This window comes from Epargyreus clarus, unplaced genomic scaffold (assembly GCF_041222505.1).
Source record: "Epargyreus clarus isolate Ecla_fem2 unplaced genomic scaffold, WU_Ecla_fem_2.2 ptg000035l, whole genome shotgun sequence".
Lineage (NCBI taxonomy): Eukaryota > Metazoa > Arthropoda > Insecta > Lepidoptera > Hesperiidae > Epargyreus > Epargyreus clarus.
Window position 1 is genome coordinate 7,286,482 of NW_027332240.1, and position 16,861 is coordinate 7,303,342.

Genomic DNA, 16,861 nt, shown 5'->3' on the forward strand with positions numbered 1-16,861 from the left:
ACATCAATTATACTTTATCATCTGTACTTAGATAAACATAGCTATTTTTATACCACTAGTGTAGATAAAAAAATCTTTACCATTTTTATACAGCGCTCAATAGGATACGACTCAAACGGATAAAAAAACATATCGAGACCATGTATTTTTAACTGAATATTTATGTTTCTGAAATAACGTTGCTATGTGCGCACGAGGCCTTATTTGTATAAATCAGTTTTCACTTGTTTTCTATTGTATAATATGCTTGTTTAATATTATGTACTTTTCTATATATAATATTGGGTACTGGAAGATATGTCCTTAACTCCTTATAACTGTTAACGGGTATTGTTTGGAATTGATAGGACGTGTTACAATTTATTCAGTACATAAGATAAGGCTCAATTTACATTGCCGCGGAATGAAATGGAAGCTAATTTTTGCAAACAAATTCTGCATAGCATAATGAACTTTATGTCAATTGTGGAACGCGCGTCTTCCGGGGAATCCTCGCGCATTCTCGAGAATTCCCTAAACAACTGTCGGCGCCGTCTGTGGATTTGGTCACAATTGACATAAAGTTCATTATGCTATGCAGAATTTGTTTGCAAAAAATCGCTTCCATTCCATTCCGCGGCAATGTAAAAGGAGCCTAACTCATCGATCTAATAATGTATATTAGATTATGGGTAAAATTATTGTCTTATTGTTTTTGTAATGAATGATACATCCCATTCATTTCATGGTGATGAGTATGTATACAATCCTTATTTTTTTGTATATGTGTGTTATTTGTGTATGTGTTAAGGCAGTCAACCCCATAAGGTTTACGGTTACTTATGGCTATTGCTCACAAAACTTTTCCCGTAAAATCTTAAGCAACCAACCGTGATAGCTGTAGGAGGGCTTAGGCACTACTACCTCTAGACCAAGTTCTAACCAAATGAAAGTTATATTACTGTCCCACTGCTGGGCACAAGTCTCCACACTGCCTGTCGGATTATAATAACCTATATTCATGTGTCCTTTCAAATAAAATGACAATTAAATTGCTCTAGAAACACTTGGAATAGTCGAGATGTTTTTCTGATTTTCCACGAAAACTGACAAAATATTCCTTACGTATTATATACTACAACCTTCCTTGTAAAATAGGCTTTCAAATATCCAAAACCCCATCCAAATCGGATCAGTAGTTTTTGAGAATATCGCGAACATTCAAACAAACATACATACATACCAGTCGTCGACAGAACCTTCTTTTTTGAAATCGCTTAAAAATCACTAACACTTCGAATGCCCTTCTAGCCGCCCTACACATTCCCTATCTAATCGAGCCTATATTTATTTTAATATAACATTATAACTAATAGTCGCTTGGTTCTTTTGTTTACATAATTGCAAATGTGTTGAGTTCATGTTAAAAGGGATTTTAACAAATTTTATAGAGATTTTTAAAATAAATTTGATTTATGAAATATGTGAAGTAAAGTTATACACTTGTATATTATAGTAATATAAGCGCTGCTGTGTTCTGGCTTGAAGGATGTGGTAAGGAGGACACTTATCGCAAGCGTGCCAACTAAGTCCTCCAATCCTTTTTGGGGTTGATTACAGATATCCTTGGGCAGCGATGACCATTTACCATCGGATGGATTGCACGCTCGCCCGCTACTCTCATATCATATGTAAAAAAATGTACGTATTTTTTTATAATACAGGAGTAGCATACGAGCATGCAGTCCACTATAGCTGTATGCTTCAAACTGCCATGGAACCACAATATCTTTGTTCCAACACATTATACAGTAGATCCGAGCCGAGGTCAAACGGCGGGCAAGAGGCCAGGCTTGCGGCCGGGCCAGGCCTCCTTTGCATATTTCTTCTTCTTGGGCTCCGATGACGGTCCCGCTTCTTCAGCCACTGCAACAACGATACGATACGATATGATACGATACGAAACCATATATGGTATAAGATCATTATTAATATTTCTCATAAGATGAAACAATCACTTACAAGAAATAAACTAAATATTCATAAAAATAATATAGTAAATATGAAAAATTTGGAAAATCCAAAAGTGCACGACTCATAATGCTCATTTAATTATGAAATATAAAAAAAAAATCAAGTTAACTTAATTTTATTATTGATAGTTAATAAAAAATAAAAAACAAAAATATAGATATAGATATATCACCATCCATGTTAATTTTACATGGATATATATAGATATACAGTCTTGTAGTTTTCGTTTTTTATTAATTGCAATTAAACGACACTGAATTAATTAATCATTCGCATTCAATGACCTACAATCGTCGATTAGAATTTTTTAAAAAAAAATTTAACTCAAATGATGGATTTTTTCACAAGTTACAGTGTTTTCAGGTTTCACACATGACGGACAGGAAAATTTTTTGACCTATTTTGGTGTTTTTTTCCAATTCTATTGCAGTAAATCAATTTTTAAAAAGTATGGAATGAATTTCCATTAAATTATCTCGACAATAGTATGCAAAATATCTTGATTCCGTGAACTATCAAGGCTATAATAATAAAAATAGCCGCCAAAATGAAGCGAAAAAAATTTTTCGATCGTAAAGCACTCTCTGATGCTTCGCATCATGAGTCGTGCAATAATATGATACGAAACAATAAAGTATTATAGTTTTGTTGTCCATTTGAAGATGGTTGGTCTCCGGCACCACCGCCACACCTATTTCTGTCTACTAACATAAGTGTCATTGAAACAAATAAAATAAATATCAAGATAACATAAATGTGAATAGACATAATATGATTACATGATCAACTTTGACAGTACTCTATATAAACTTATATATTTTACATCATATGCATTACTTTAAAGCGCTGTATTGTTACTCTTATCTATATATATAAAAATAAATTGCTGTTCGTTAGTCTCGCTAAAACTCGAGAACGGCTGGACCGATTTGGCTAATTTTAGTTTAGAACAATTTCTAGAAGTCCAGGGGAGGTTTAAAAGGTGAGTAAATACGAAATATATTTCATGAAGATATTCTGAGGCGGTACAAAGTTTGCCGGGTTACCTAGTTAAATATAAGTTTATCAACATACCAGCATGTGGTAGGGGTGGGTGTAAATTGAGATGTGGCTCCGGTCCTTCTAGTTCCACGTCCGGCGCTGGGTTCGGTAGTGACAACCCTAGTCTGAAATAAACAAGTCAATATGTTGTAAAATATTGTATCACACAAAATGTAAAAAACACACCGTCACTAACAGCAATCAAAAACAATGGCAAAATTTTATGGAATTAATTTTTGTCTCCTTTGTAAATATATTTCGACCAATGTTTAGGTCAATTTTATACCCTAAGACAGTGTTTTTCATGACACGACCCCCATACTAAGAAAAAAAAATTTGCGACCCCCCGACCTTTAATTTTTTTCATATACCTATGTTATTATGTTCAAATATTTAATCCATACAATATTTTTATGCGTCCTTATAATCCTTATTTGAGCATTTAAATATATTGAATAGTCTTCAAGGGCGGGAGGAAAAAGCAAAAGACAAAACTCATGGCTTTACAAAAAAAATCGTCTATAAATCAAAACAACTTCGACTCATTTTGATCGACCCACGCCTTTATTGAAGAAGTTGGAAATGCAATAAACATTAACGCATATATGCCTGGTATGAAAATGGTGTTAGATAATTTGATGGAAGAATTATGCCACTACTTCTCAGTGCAAGAAGTATCAGAAAATATTGCGCAATGTTGGATTTTAAATCCCTTTTTAACTGCAGCTATAAATGAGGCAAATTTGGCAAGTAAGCTAAAAGAAAATATTTTAGAAATATCTGATGGGATGTTGCTTTTAGAATTAAAGTCTGTAAGTTTAGATACCTTTTCATTAAAAAGGAAACGAGAATACCCTGAATTAACAATTGAGGCCTTAAAATATTTGATTCCATTTGCCACCTCGTATTTGTGCGAATTAACTTTTTCTTCAATGACCCAAATATAATAATAATAGTAGGATATCGATTTTATTTTTAAGAGCAACAGCATGGTAGATAAATAAATTATGGCAGGTACAATACAGGTTATCAATTACTTTTTCTTAATAGTTATAAAGTTTGACTCGCTTCTTTATTTTTAAGATGTATATAACATACCTAGCACCAATAATACTCATATGTGAACTGGGCGCAGGTAAATCTGAATACAAATTATTCGACCGGGATATCTCTTGTAGCCTTAGCGAATGGTGGTGTTGACCTGAAAATGATAAAGAATGAAATATATAAATTATAAACATATTTAACTAAATGATTAAATATAAAATATCTGTAAAATGTATTTGTAATTATAAAATTTTACATTACTTCCCTGCTAAGGGAAATGAAGGTTTGTATCAATTAATATTAATGAGATATTTTGATTTCAAAATCATTCCAATGATTACCTAAAACATTTCATATGTTCATTCCATTCGTTTTAACTAATTCAGGATTTTCCCAAGATATTAATTGCAGAACAGCCTTGCATTCAAAATTGTATTTTGATTGTTTACTTAAATATAACTCAGAAAATACCAGTAACTTTTAAACACAGATTTCCGTTTTATTTATATATACCCACCCACTGGCTTTTACCCGCGGCTTTACTGGCGGTCAGGGGAAGATGACAATAGTTGTTTTTATCTATCCCTAGGGTACATTTTTCGGGAATAAAGGTAGCCTATGTGCTTTACTGGACCCCTGACAACGTGTTTACAAAATTTTATGACGATCGGTTACATAGTTGAGACGTGAAAGCCTAACAAACAAATCCGTACCACGCGTGAATAAGTTAATAAGTTGAAAATGCACAATGTTCATTGCAGCTATTTGTACTCTTTGGTGAGAGGGTTATTTTAAAATTTGACAAGTTGTGTATGTACGGTAATTAAGACCCGTTAACTTACTTATTCACCCTATAAATTAAAATTATTAAACAATCCTAATGTTTATTATGACTAAAACAAAATAATGTACATAAATATATTTACAGTAGACATATCAACATATTCACGCGTGGTTCGGAAATAAATAAACTCACAGTCACATTTTTAATATTACTTGGGATTATAATCACTCACTCTCATCAGGTCCCTGAAGTTTCAACTTCTTCGGTGCATTGCTAGCATTGGGCACTATGGTGGACTTGACCAAGTTCCTGAACCTGCCGATAGTCGGATCGATATCCTCTGGGTTAATGATGTCCACCTCCTCGTTGAAGGAGACGTTGCGTTTCTGCTTCTTCGAGACTCCACCAGGCATGGGGGCCGACCGTTTCGTGCCAGTGGGAGGCTGGAATTAGAATTAGAAGTAGCTGTGCCCCGCGGTATTACCCGCGTTTAAAAGTTTTGTTAATACATTGGATGTTTTTTTGCAAGTAGCCCTAATTAGTTATCTGAAGTAAGAATAGCCTAACATACATTTAACATCAGCTAACGGACGATGAAAGTCCCGTAAAAGTCGGTCCAGGCAGACAAACAGACAAGAAATTTAAAAATTGTTTTTTTTTTATTAAGTAACTTACTATACACTTCAATATGCATCATGCAAAAAGCTACAATTTTACTTTACAGAACTTTCACAATACAGAAAACAAAGACACTTCTATTTTACTTTATTAGTATAAATATTTTTACTTGTTATATAGTATATGAATCTAATAGATTTATTTTTTTCTTTTTTCCTCGATTTTGATAGTCTTTTATTGCAGCTTATGTATGAGACAAATAAGTCATAATTTATACTTTTTAAGGTATAATTTTACATTTATTATAGAAGTAAAGTAAATCAATAATACTTTAACTACTTCAAATTACATTACTAAATTGTAATAGTTGCAGTAGTTTACTTATACATAAATTCGCAATGATTAATTAATTCTCAAACTCACTTTCATAACATCGGTGCCATCATCTGTGGAAATGCCCAACATGGAAATTCTTCTGTTGTGTGCTGTGTTGAATTCTGTTAAGTTCTGAAATAAAAGACAAATATCTGATAGATACATAAATATAAGTATATAATTTACTTTTGCCTAATATTCCAATTAAGATGTGACATAAATTGTCTTAAATGGTTTAAATGTTTTCATATTTTTCAAATGATTAAATCTCTATAAGTGGATAGAGAACGATTTTTCGAAAATGACTTACTTGTTAGAAAATTAGTTTAATCATTTGGTCTAATGGTCAAAAAACTGATAGACTATGATTTTTCGAAATAAATATTAAAAATTTATTTCTGAAATCGGCGGTCATATTGGACACGCTGTTTACGTCGTTATCCAACGAAATATATTGAGCGCGGACTTCAGAGCTATGTACTAAACCGACATTTATTTCATATATTTTTATTTTGTAGTGACATAGGAGTCGGTTGTATTTATTTGTAATTTTTTTCGTTATAATATAGAAATAGCAAATGAGCATGGAGTCTAAGTAACTTCTGCCCCTGGACATGCCTGCTACCAATAGAGGTATTAGTAATGTTACACTCACATCTAATTCTGTCTGTGTTTCTGGTAAGCCAAGTAATGCGCCCTCAGTCTCAGTGTTGGGCAAATCTTCCATTATCCCTCTTGAGTTACCTGTAGGTCGTTCCCTGGATACAAATCAAAATCAAAATTTAATTCAATGTAACTTCTTTAGGGATTTCTTTTTGAATGTTAATGTAATCTACCACTACTTGAGAAGGTGTTTCATTATGAAGAAGCTCCATAACACATATTTTCATAAAAAAATCACACACAACACGATGAAAATTTACTTTTACCATATACAAAATTATACAAAATCTTTTTAATACAGATAAATATTTTTTTAAAATAACACACTGATCTTGAAGCAGCAGGAATAGAGGCACTTTTATTTTGTGGTAGAGACCTGCAATGTTAGTTGCTCAGAAACTAAGATTGATTGGCTTAAACTGTTTGCTTGCTCAGGCCAATTGGTAATGTAAACAAATGCAACACTTAATAAGAATATGACCAATAATTTTTGGCTGATGCCTTTCTAGACCTTGTAATGTACATTTTCTTGTTGAATTTTCTTTCTGATTTTCTTTCTTCATTTTCTTAATGAAATTTCATAAAGTTAGAAGACATAACATCACATAGCATAAGTTAATGTGATATCTTTTATAAGGCAAATTATTTATTCCATATAAGAGACATCACATACAATAAAGGTACTATATAAAATGGTTTATCTTAACACATATTACCTTATAATATAATTCCTTGTGGAAGCACCAAAATGAAACGTAGAGTCAATCGGCAGCTGTGTCGGTTTGTTTGCCTCCAACCTCATTTGTCCTATGTACGTGCCGTGCGCTGCAAAACATATCTGTATGCAATGATTGTATAAAAGATACAAAATAAAATATGCTCATAAAACTATGAAAGATACAAAATAACTATGAAAGATTGACAACTTACAATAACAGAAATAAAGTGACAAGTGTATTTTTTTATAAGTAGGTATATAATCGCCAGTGATGTCTATGTAAATTGGCAAAAAGAACTTAATGTTAACATAAAAAAAATATTTTTCCATTTTGCATGATTTACTATTATTTATACTTGTTTATTACAATTAATTTACATGTGAATATAGTAGTAAATAAGTAGAATTAATGAGCATAAAAAAGATACTCATGATGCATAGTTACAACTATATCTTCATTTTTATCATGCATATATTATATGTAAATATTGTTATCTCATGCCAAATTGATAAATGATGTATTATCAATCTGGGTCTATCAGTACAGAATAAAAAATCCATAATTTTGGTAGTATAGATGTTTACATGTATTTTATAGGTTCATGGCATATATAACTTAAGGAATTCTATGGTACAAAGATAGTAGACAGTTTTATTTATATAGTGTAGAATACAGAATCTATTTACGCATGTTTTATATACCAAGTTAATACCCCTGTTTTAGTAGACAGAAACTTAATGTCAAAAAGTTATTTTTTGTTTTCTTAAAAACAAATTAACCAATTATTATGATATACTGAGAGATTAATTATACACTTACGAATTTAGAAACTAACGACATAATATACCAAGAAACTCATTTTTTTTATTTTTATAGGTACATTTAAAGAATAGTATAAGGATTTTTCTACTATCCTTACTAATATTATAAATCCGAAAGTAACTCTGTCTGTCTGTCTGTCTGTCTGGTTGTCTCTTCTTCACGCCTAAACCACTTAACCGATTTTAATGAAATTTTGTACAAAGATAGTCTGAGACCCGAGAAAGGACATAGGATAGTTTTTATCCCGGAAATCCCACGGGAACTAGGGATGACGATCTAAGGTAGATTAATCGGAGAATCGATCTTTTGGACCAAAAAATCGATTATTTTCATATCATAATCGATTATATGTCATATTATTTTCTTTTAAAAGCGGGCGAAGCCGCGGGCAAAAACTAGTAAACAATAATTTACATGTGAAATTATACTATTACTCATACTCACTACTCCCCAGATCAACCAAAAAGGCTCTATTCAAGTGTTTATGATAAACAAATGCCGCATGCACTCGTGAGCAGCTCGCATGGTCTATACAGAAGTCGTTCATCTGTGGGTTCCGACCAAACAAGTAGCACTTCTTTTCATCAATCATCAACTTCTGGATCAACTTGTCGCCTTTTAACACGTCCAGATGGAGGCCTGTTGGTGGTTTTCCAGCCCTGGAAAAGTAATTATTGTATTATGTTAGATTAGTTATAATTAACTACTAGTAGAGTGTAGAGAACACAAATGACATGGGTGGTAAATTGGTAACTAAACCAATATGATGTGCAGTGGATTCTAGGTTCAATCCCTGGTCAGACAGGTGGGTAAATAATGACCTTAGATTTCAGACAAGACAAGACAAGACAAGACAAATGACAAATACTCAGATCCAGAAGGTGTGAGTGTTTGTCATTTGTCTTTGTGTGTGTCCATTGTACCCACGTCACAGGACAATTCCTAGCATGTGGCATTGAGAGCAGAAAGCGTTAAGCATAATTAAGAAGGGTGGAAATAGAATTCTCAAAATAATTTCGAAGGTGGTAGAACCCTTTGTGGTTCTACTCCGGCGGCACCACCGCCACACCTATTTCTACCTAATAACAGCAGTGTTAGGCGCTGCTGTGTTCCAGTTTGAAGGGTGTGGTAAGGGAGACAGACTTTTCCGAGGCGTCCCAGCTTAGTCCTCAGGGGTAGCGGCGCATCTATGGCCAACCTCAGGTAGGAATATCTAATCTTATCTAGGATTGATTACAAATGTCCATGGGCGGGAACCATCTACCATCCGGTGGACGGCAAGCTCGTTTTCTACTCCAATATTATATAAAATAGATTATAATTTGTTTTGTTTATGCAAATCTACTACTTAAATATAAAGTGGTTATAGTGGTTGATACATTGTTTACAATTTTATATACATAGGAACAAGCGATTCATGATATTGCGCATGTTTCAGATAGCGGGAAGGGTGCCACATTTTTGTCGTTATCAACCTACAACGAACATACATCGCTATTTTATTTTTTATATAATTTTAGGGAATGGCGGCATGGGGTAATCTGTTATCATTCGAATCTTACCAGCTAGGGACCTCGTAATGATTAGCCATTTTACATATAACGTTACACTGATTAAAATCTAAGTCACACAGTGCAACACATCACATTCCCGACGATAATATCTTATTATTTTTGTAAACCAACACCCATACAAATCTGGCTATGGTGCCGCTTGATTTGACATATGTCATTTAGGCAGTCACATTGACATATTTATGGCCATAATTTTTTTTTAAACCCGTGTAGTATATAATGACGCGTTTTAGTCCGAGATACATATATTCTAGAATGTAGAGTCTATGTGCATTGTGCGACAAGTCCCTATTATTATCTGTTACTTGTATTGTTTTGATTTGCACTGTCATTTGATAACATTGTCAATTGTCATGTGTGCCTTGCTTGGATGATAACAACTACAGATTCTAATTCTAAACTCTAATTATTAGTGAGTCATTTCATTTCATGTAAATTCGAATCGTTTTATTTTCCGTATGGACGATATAATCATGAAGTTATAAAGTGTTGCATGCAATACGTAAAACTGCTAATATAACTGAAGTGATAAGACTAAGACTGAGACTAAGTGGTAAGACTTGCCAACAAGATAAGAGGAACTTATGTAAATATTTCAAGCAGACAAGTAACAATGGCACTGCCAACAGCCCAACCAGCGGAAGTGCTCCGAGCATGGCAGAAGGATGATCTTTACGAAAAGCAATTGGCTGGTTCCCTTGCAAGACTTTTACCTTCGCAACACGCTTCAAAGGCTACACCAGCGTCTTCAATCTTATACAAATCCTTCACAACGCTAAAAGAATTGCAGACACTAGGTGAGGAGTATTCCGGCATCGTTCAAGTCGACGAAAGTTATCACAAACTACCTACTTATTGCAGTCGGTTAACAAGCATCCTACTTTCGGCATTTGGAGAAAACATTACTCGAGGAATACTACGTCACTTCGAACGCAAAGTCGTTCAGAACGCCTCATTAAAACCTGAAGCACAGAACACATTCCTCGTAATCCTGAAAGCCATGAACAACATTGTCCCACAGGTCGAAAGTATACACCGTGCCCTTGCGTACATCAACGGTGGACCGATACAATTAGGGAAGACAGCTACAGGCATCAACTATGTCCACGTACGACCGGCCGCAGCAGCATACTACGCCCACTTACGCCTACTTGGCATTGTAACACTACTACACGCATTTATTGCTTGCGGCCAGAGCGTATACCAAGCTAAGAAGCATATGGAGCAGATGTCCCAACTACCTAACGAGGTTGACAGCAGCAAGTCATGTGTGGCTTGCTTGGAAGAGATTGTCCAACCATGTGTGTTGCAGTGTGGTCATTTCTTTTGCATGCAATGCTGCTATGGGGCACTAGAGACGTGTGCGTTATGTCGAACACCATTCACTAAGAATACTGTTATTCCTTTAATGAACTACATTCCTGGTAGTTAGTAAATGTTAGATATTAAAATATATATAACATTTTGGTATGTTTGGTGTACATTTGTAATGTTACTATTGTAGATAGGATATTTTAAAATTTTGGAGAATGGATATAAAACTTGCCAAAGGTCCTCAAAATCTTGTGTGAGACAAATAGAGAATCAGTGGTCGAAGTCAAAAATAAGTGCTAAAGGATTCAAGATTAATATTGTTGAAAACAAAAAATAATACTCAAGAACAAGTCTCAAAATCAAATATAAATAGACATCAGGGTTGTTGCTGATGCAGTTTTTTACTAGATCAGCTGATGCTGATGCTGATGCTGATTTTTTCAGATTAATATCAGCTGATGCTGATGCTGATGCTGATATTTAAAAATACTAAATATAAATATATTTTATACTGAGGTATTTGTACGTCATTTATGAGAATAGTATTTTTTAACCAACTTCACAAAATGAGGCGGTTTCTCAATTCTACCGTATATATGTCTTCTTTATGTTTGTTCGCGGATAACTTCGTCGTTTATGAACTGAACTGGATGATTTTTATTTTGTTGGAAAAAAAGATATTTCCAAAGTAGTTCCATTATAAGAAAATAAGGGTCTGATGATGGCAGACCAGAGAAATCGAGGGGAACTTTCAAAAATCGTAAGGGCGACTAGTGCATTTGTAAGATTTTTAGTATGTCATCACTAAAAAAAGGTGAAAAAAAATAATAATTAAAAAATACAATCGACTTCCATGTCACTACAAAGAAAAAATCTACTGAAACAAATTTTGGCTCAGCACATATCTCCGAAGCCGGCGCTCATATTGAACACGCTGTTTACGCCGTTATCCAACGAAATATATTTACCACCATGTACCAAACCAACATCCTTCAGAACCATGTACCAAACCAACATCCACTTCAGCTACCCTCCACTTTGCAGTGCACAGAAGTCGGCATTTATTTGTTATTTTTTTTACAAAAAGTACACTGTGTCGTATCTTTGTTCAATAACGAAATATTTGGTCATATTGCACTTTTCACTGAATGTGGCATTATGAATTGAATACATAATTATGTTATTGATTGATTGAAATCATTGAACTATGATCGAAAGTTATTGATGTCTGACCAGATTACGTTGTCAATACAATCGAATGATTGTTTGATGACAACTTGTGTTTATAAACTTCTGTGATTGGCTAAAACTCCACGTGATTTAAGCTCGGTCCCGCCTTCAACGAACACGTTACAATTTCAATATCAGCATCTTTTGTTGCGGATGCGGATGCTGATGCTGATATTCAAAAGAAAGCTGATAAATCAGCGGATGCTGATGCTGATGCTGATATTCGCAACAACCCTAATAGACATTACTTTTGGAAATCATGGTGCTTTCAGTTGGTTGTTGGTATATTTTGATAAATTGTTATTTGTAGAATAGTTATAGTGTATACATTTTAATTTGATCAAAAAGTTTATTGAATAGAACAATGACTGTGATGTTCTTCACAAATCTTAATACAAAAAATTCCCTATAGTTATTTAACACGTCCAGTGCCAACGACTCGCCTTGCGAGTCGACATAAATTTCGTTCATGTACTGGCGACTCACCGGGCGAGTCCATTTAAATTAGTATGTAGTATAGGTAGACCTCAGAAGGAATTAACAAAATTGTATTGGCATTGAATGTGTTAATAACATAGCAGTTATGTCACTGTTTTATCCAATAAAAATATTTATTATATAAGTATTTTGTTATTTATGGTTGTTATTAATAAAGATACATTTAGTAAAAACTTTTATTACTATAACATCGAAATAAATTATGGGAAGTCCAATGAAAAATGAAGTAACTATGTATTTATGTTAGGAACCTTAATTAAACGTTCCACAGTTCAAAATAAAGTACAATGGAAAAACACATTAATAATCTTACAAACGTGAAAAAGCTATAGCTTAATAATAAGTGGTAAATCAGTTCTTTAAATATATTTATTAATTTGTGCTATCTAGTACATAAAATCATAAATAAATGCTGGATTTTACATAAGGCTAAGTAATAAAAGTAATGAAGCTAATGTTTCAAGCTAGGATTCCAACATTCATCATCTTCACCTCAGAAGACTTTAGTCCACCTAATTTAGAGATGTGCCGAGTCAGGTCGACTTGAGTCAGTACTAGAGTACTTACATAAACTCGACTTAAATACTCACTTACATAGTACTAATAAGTGATACTCGAGTACCAGTGGTACTCGAATACTGACGGTACTTGTACACTGACTCCAATATTATGTAAGTTATATAGACAAACGAGTAAATGCAGCAGGAATTGTGGAAGTAATAACTTGTTTAATTTTGTTTAGTGAGTGCCTTTTTTTACTCCTCCGTGCTATTGAACTGTGTGATAAAAAGTACTGAGTACTTCATGCTAACTCGAGTAAATTATGAATATTCTAGACTCTAGTACTGACTCGATTCTTTTCTATATAAGTACTAAAGAACTCGAATACCAAAAATGGCCGATTCGGTACATTAATAAAATAGTCACTTTAGTAGTTACAGACATGACAGCACCACTTTTATTAGGAGATACATAAGTGGTACCAAACTTACTGCCTACCCACATGTACCACAGCAAGACGGACGGCAAAAGTAGCCAATAGTCCAAATGGATAAAACTTGCCCATGCAATTATTATTGTGGTACGTGTGACTGTGGATCGGCATTTAAGCAACATGCTTCTCCGACCAAATGCCAGTTGATCCTAGCTTGAACTGAGAATTAGTTACGTAAGCTTGCAATTACAATGTTATTGAACTGAAATTAACATAATTCTGTTACACAAAATGCATATGACATGTATAAAATTTTATACCTAAAACACTTAAGTAGCATAATTTCCTGCAATCTATTTGATGTTGTTACACCAATGGAACCTCCAATCATTCTCGCAGCCGATTATAGCTACATCAGATAAATCTGATTACAAAATTGGTACTGATGGCATACAAACACCTTGGTACTGGATCTAAATACATTTTTATTATAGTTGTACGTTCACACAACACATATTGTCATCTGCTGAGTAAGCTTATATCAACCACAGGCTTATATCAAGGTCTGTGGGGTCGACTAAGCTTTAGTGTATAAACTTCTAACATAAGCATAGAATAGAGTCGCGTAGCACTATGTATAGCATATAAATAAAAACTAAAAGGTATAGCTTATAGTTCCACTTCAGGGGCAGGAAGAATGGAAGAGGTCACGCGGCTGGAAACACCTTATAACCTCTACCACATAGTCCGTCATCAATGCCACAATGCTAGCAATAGAAGCAGGTAGCGAAGAATCGCAAGAACTGCTTTCCAGGACAGCTGCAATGACTGATCAGTTGCCATCATAATGCCACAACCACTCTGCCAAGAGTGCACGTCTGCGAGATAAAGTAGAGCCATATATTGTCTGCTTAGTGTAAACAAAAGTTTAATATAAATAGAAAAGCAGAAAATTTTATGCATATAAAATTCTTTCACAGTCAGTTGTTGACAATACATTTAGTCTGAATACACCCTAATACTTTTCAACACCAATTGACTACAGTATAAATTTATTTTAACATAATACAAATGAGTGACAAAATAAATTAAGCCTAACATTAATTTTAAGGCAATGAGTACTCGTTAAATTCTCCCCAATACATTAAGTATAAAAGTTTTGAGACATTTAACATTAAGAATTACATAATATTCAAAACAAATGCAACAATAATGCATACTATCCTCTATGTAGATATAATAAAACAAACAATAACATTCATAGACTATAAACATAGACAATATTTTCAATTGTGTGAACTGAACCTTATTCTTTAGCATGAACTTATGGTATTAAACTCAGTAGTCTGATCAGAAATGGCTATTCTAGTTCTAGTTTATAATTACATGACTAAGTATGATGCTGGGAACTTCTGAGCAGTAGCCGTACTTGCCACCATGCCATTACATAAGAAAGTTTTAGCATTATGTAATATTTTATTTTATATATGTATAACATTTTAAAGGCATGTAGAGGAATATGACTTATATAATTCAAAGTTCATCAAAACAATGAATATCTATATTCTCGTCAAGAATATTGTGAATTATGCACTCATATTGGAGTCAATAGGATTCCAGAGGAATCATATTGTCCATTGTTCGCTAACTTCTATATGCACTATGTCAAACTTTATCTATTAATTTAAATAAAATTAAGCATTATGTCGTACGTGTAGCTGCTAATAAAGGTTTCAAATTAATTCAGCCCACCCAATTAAAAACTCCTCATTAAGTCACAAACCGAATCAATACTGACTGATATAATGTGATACGTAGAAAACAATGTTAAACTATCAATATACTATGTTAAATCAATAAACTGGTAATATACTGGTAATATAGTTCTTCTTCACACAAAGTCCGTCCGAGCCTGGTACATGATGTGCTTATAATAATAATAAACAATGTATATTAGTTTATAGGGATATTGTCTAATAAATAACTTATTTTGTTTTTGTTTCAGGGCTGAGGTATGACAGCTGGCATTTATCACGAAGCTTTGCTAGCGTTTCACTTACGAAGACATCTCTGGAACCCCAACGGACTTCATGAGATAGAAGAACTATAACTGGCACAAATTATTCAACTTTCAACAACTCCACATCAAAGATTAGAGTAGCATTCGCTGGAATAACACCGGGGTGACCTCGCGAACCGTAAGCAAAGTCTGGCGAGCAGGTCAGTCTAGCTCTCTCTCCTACTGACATCTGTAATGGTAAAAAGTACCAGGTTATAATAGACAACATTTGGAGGACACCCTAGTTACGTGTAAGTGACAGCCCTACACGTTAAGGATGCATCGCGCCAGCCCTACACCGTTCTCATGCTGCATCGTGTCTTCGCGGAACGGTCAACGCTGACGAGGCGCGTCCCACGTGCAGGTGGCCGTCCACCATGGGAACAGTTCACCTCCATCGCGGAAAGTGAGTCTACATATCACATCAAATATTTTTTTAATTTTGTTACAAGTTGTGTTTAAATTTAAATAAAAATTTAATTTGTTCGCAAAATAGACTGCAATTATTTCCTCGACGCCCAGCTCCCATAACTCCCTCATTATATGTTTTTTTATTTTTAAATTTTATCTATTTGTTTGAATTAGGTAACTCTATGGGTCATTCACACAAATATAAATAATACCCCAAAGCTGTTGCTAATATTAAATTGACATTTATTTAAAATTGAATTATTACCAATTGATAATCTCGGACTTCATTTTTCCTTCCTAGGACTGGTCTATTGCTTCTATATAATTGAGTATCTTTGATTAAGACTTACCTTAGCTAGCCCATGGTCCCATCCCTTAATAACATCGCCTTTCCCGAGAGTGAACTTAAACGGCTGCCCACGATCTCTTGAGGAGTCGAACTTCTTTCCATTCTGCAGCGTACCAGTATAATGTACTACAACAGTTTGTCCAGGTTTAGGGTATGTGGTACCTGTAAACAAAATACGGGTAGAAATAGGGGTAGTTCTTTGGAGACGTCTACGGCAATACAACTTTAAGGGTGTTAAAGACCATACCATTTCCTGGAGATAGAGTTTCAACATCCACACCCATTATGCAAAAAATAATAAGTTTACAAGAACAACACACAGTAAAAGTAAATTCAAGAGAAAAATATCTTTTACGTAAAACTAAAACAATGTTGACAACGGTTGTTTGACAGGAAAAAAATGTGACAGT

General features: G+C 33.9%; 3 protein-coding genes across 3 annotated transcripts; 1 reads left to right on the forward strand and 2 right to left on the reverse strand.

Moving 5' to 3' along the window:
- Positions 1 to 1,497: 1,497 nt before the first annotated feature.
- Positions 1,498 to 9,800, reverse strand: NiPp1 (nuclear inhibitor of protein phosphatase 1). The gene is made up of 9 exons (XM_073091861.1): positions 9,645 to 9,800; positions 8,527 to 8,741; positions 7,258 to 7,366; positions 6,534 to 6,636; positions 5,927 to 6,010; positions 5,118 to 5,328; positions 4,153 to 4,255; positions 3,088 to 3,179; positions 1,498 to 1,905 (listed from the first exon to the last, which is right to left on the reverse strand). Exons 1-9 carry the CDS (start codon positions 9,671 to 9,673, stop codon positions 1,808 to 1,810), a joined length of 1,044 nt encoding a protein of 347 aa, XP_072947962.1. The 5' UTR covers positions 9,674 to 9,800; the 3' UTR covers positions 1,498 to 1,807.
- A 416-nt stretch (positions 9,801 to 10,216) lies between these two features.
- Pex10 (peroxisomal biogenesis factor 10) lies at positions 10,217 to 11,349 on the forward strand. The gene has a single exon (XM_073092058.1). It carries the CDS (start codon positions 10,270 to 10,272, stop codon positions 11,086 to 11,088), a length of 819 nt encoding a protein of 272 aa, XP_072948159.1. The 5' UTR covers positions 10,217 to 10,269; the 3' UTR covers positions 11,089 to 11,349.
- A 3,223-nt stretch (positions 11,350 to 14,572) lies between these two features.
- On the reverse strand, positions 14,573 to 16,857 carry LOC140756355 (peptidyl-prolyl cis-trans isomerase FKBP1A). The gene is made up of 3 exons (XM_073091826.1): positions 16,699 to 16,857; positions 16,453 to 16,613; positions 14,573 to 15,881 (listed from the first exon to the last, which is right to left on the reverse strand). Exons 1-3 carry the CDS (start codon positions 16,733 to 16,735, stop codon positions 15,753 to 15,755), a joined length of 327 nt encoding a protein of 108 aa, XP_072947927.1. The 5' UTR covers positions 16,736 to 16,857; the 3' UTR covers positions 14,573 to 15,752.
- Between the last annotated feature and the right edge of the window lie 4 nt (positions 16,858 to 16,861).

Excerpts from the sequence above, each read along its gene's own strand:
- NiPp1 (XM_073091861.1), bottom strand. The coding sequence starts at position 9,673 with ATGGCTAATCATTACGAGGTCCCTAGCTG. Across the intron at positions 6,011-6,533 it reads AAACACAGACAGAATTAGAT|AACTTAACAGAATTCAACAC; the intron begins GTGAGTGTAACA and ends CTTTTATTTCAG. Across the intron at positions 3,180-4,152 it reads ATGAGTATTATTGGTGCTAG|ACTAGGGTTGTCACTACCGA; the intron begins GTATGTTATATA and ends TGTTTATTTCAG.
- Pex10 (XM_073092058.1), top strand. The coding sequence starts at position 10,270 with ATGGCACTGCCAACAGCCCAACCAGCGGAAGTGCTCCGAGCATGGCAG.
- LOC140756355 (XM_073091826.1), bottom strand. The coding sequence starts at position 16,735 with ATGGGTGTGGATGTTGAAACTCTATCTCCAGGAAATG. Across the intron at positions 16,614-16,698 it reads AACTCTATCTCCAGGAAATG|GTACCACATACCCTAAACCT; the intron begins GTATGGTCTTTA and ends TTTTGTTTACAG. Across the intron at positions 15,882-16,452 it reads GGGACCATGGGCTAGCTAAG|ATGTCAGTAGGAGAGAGAGC; the intron begins GTAAGTCTTAAT and ends TTACCATTACAG.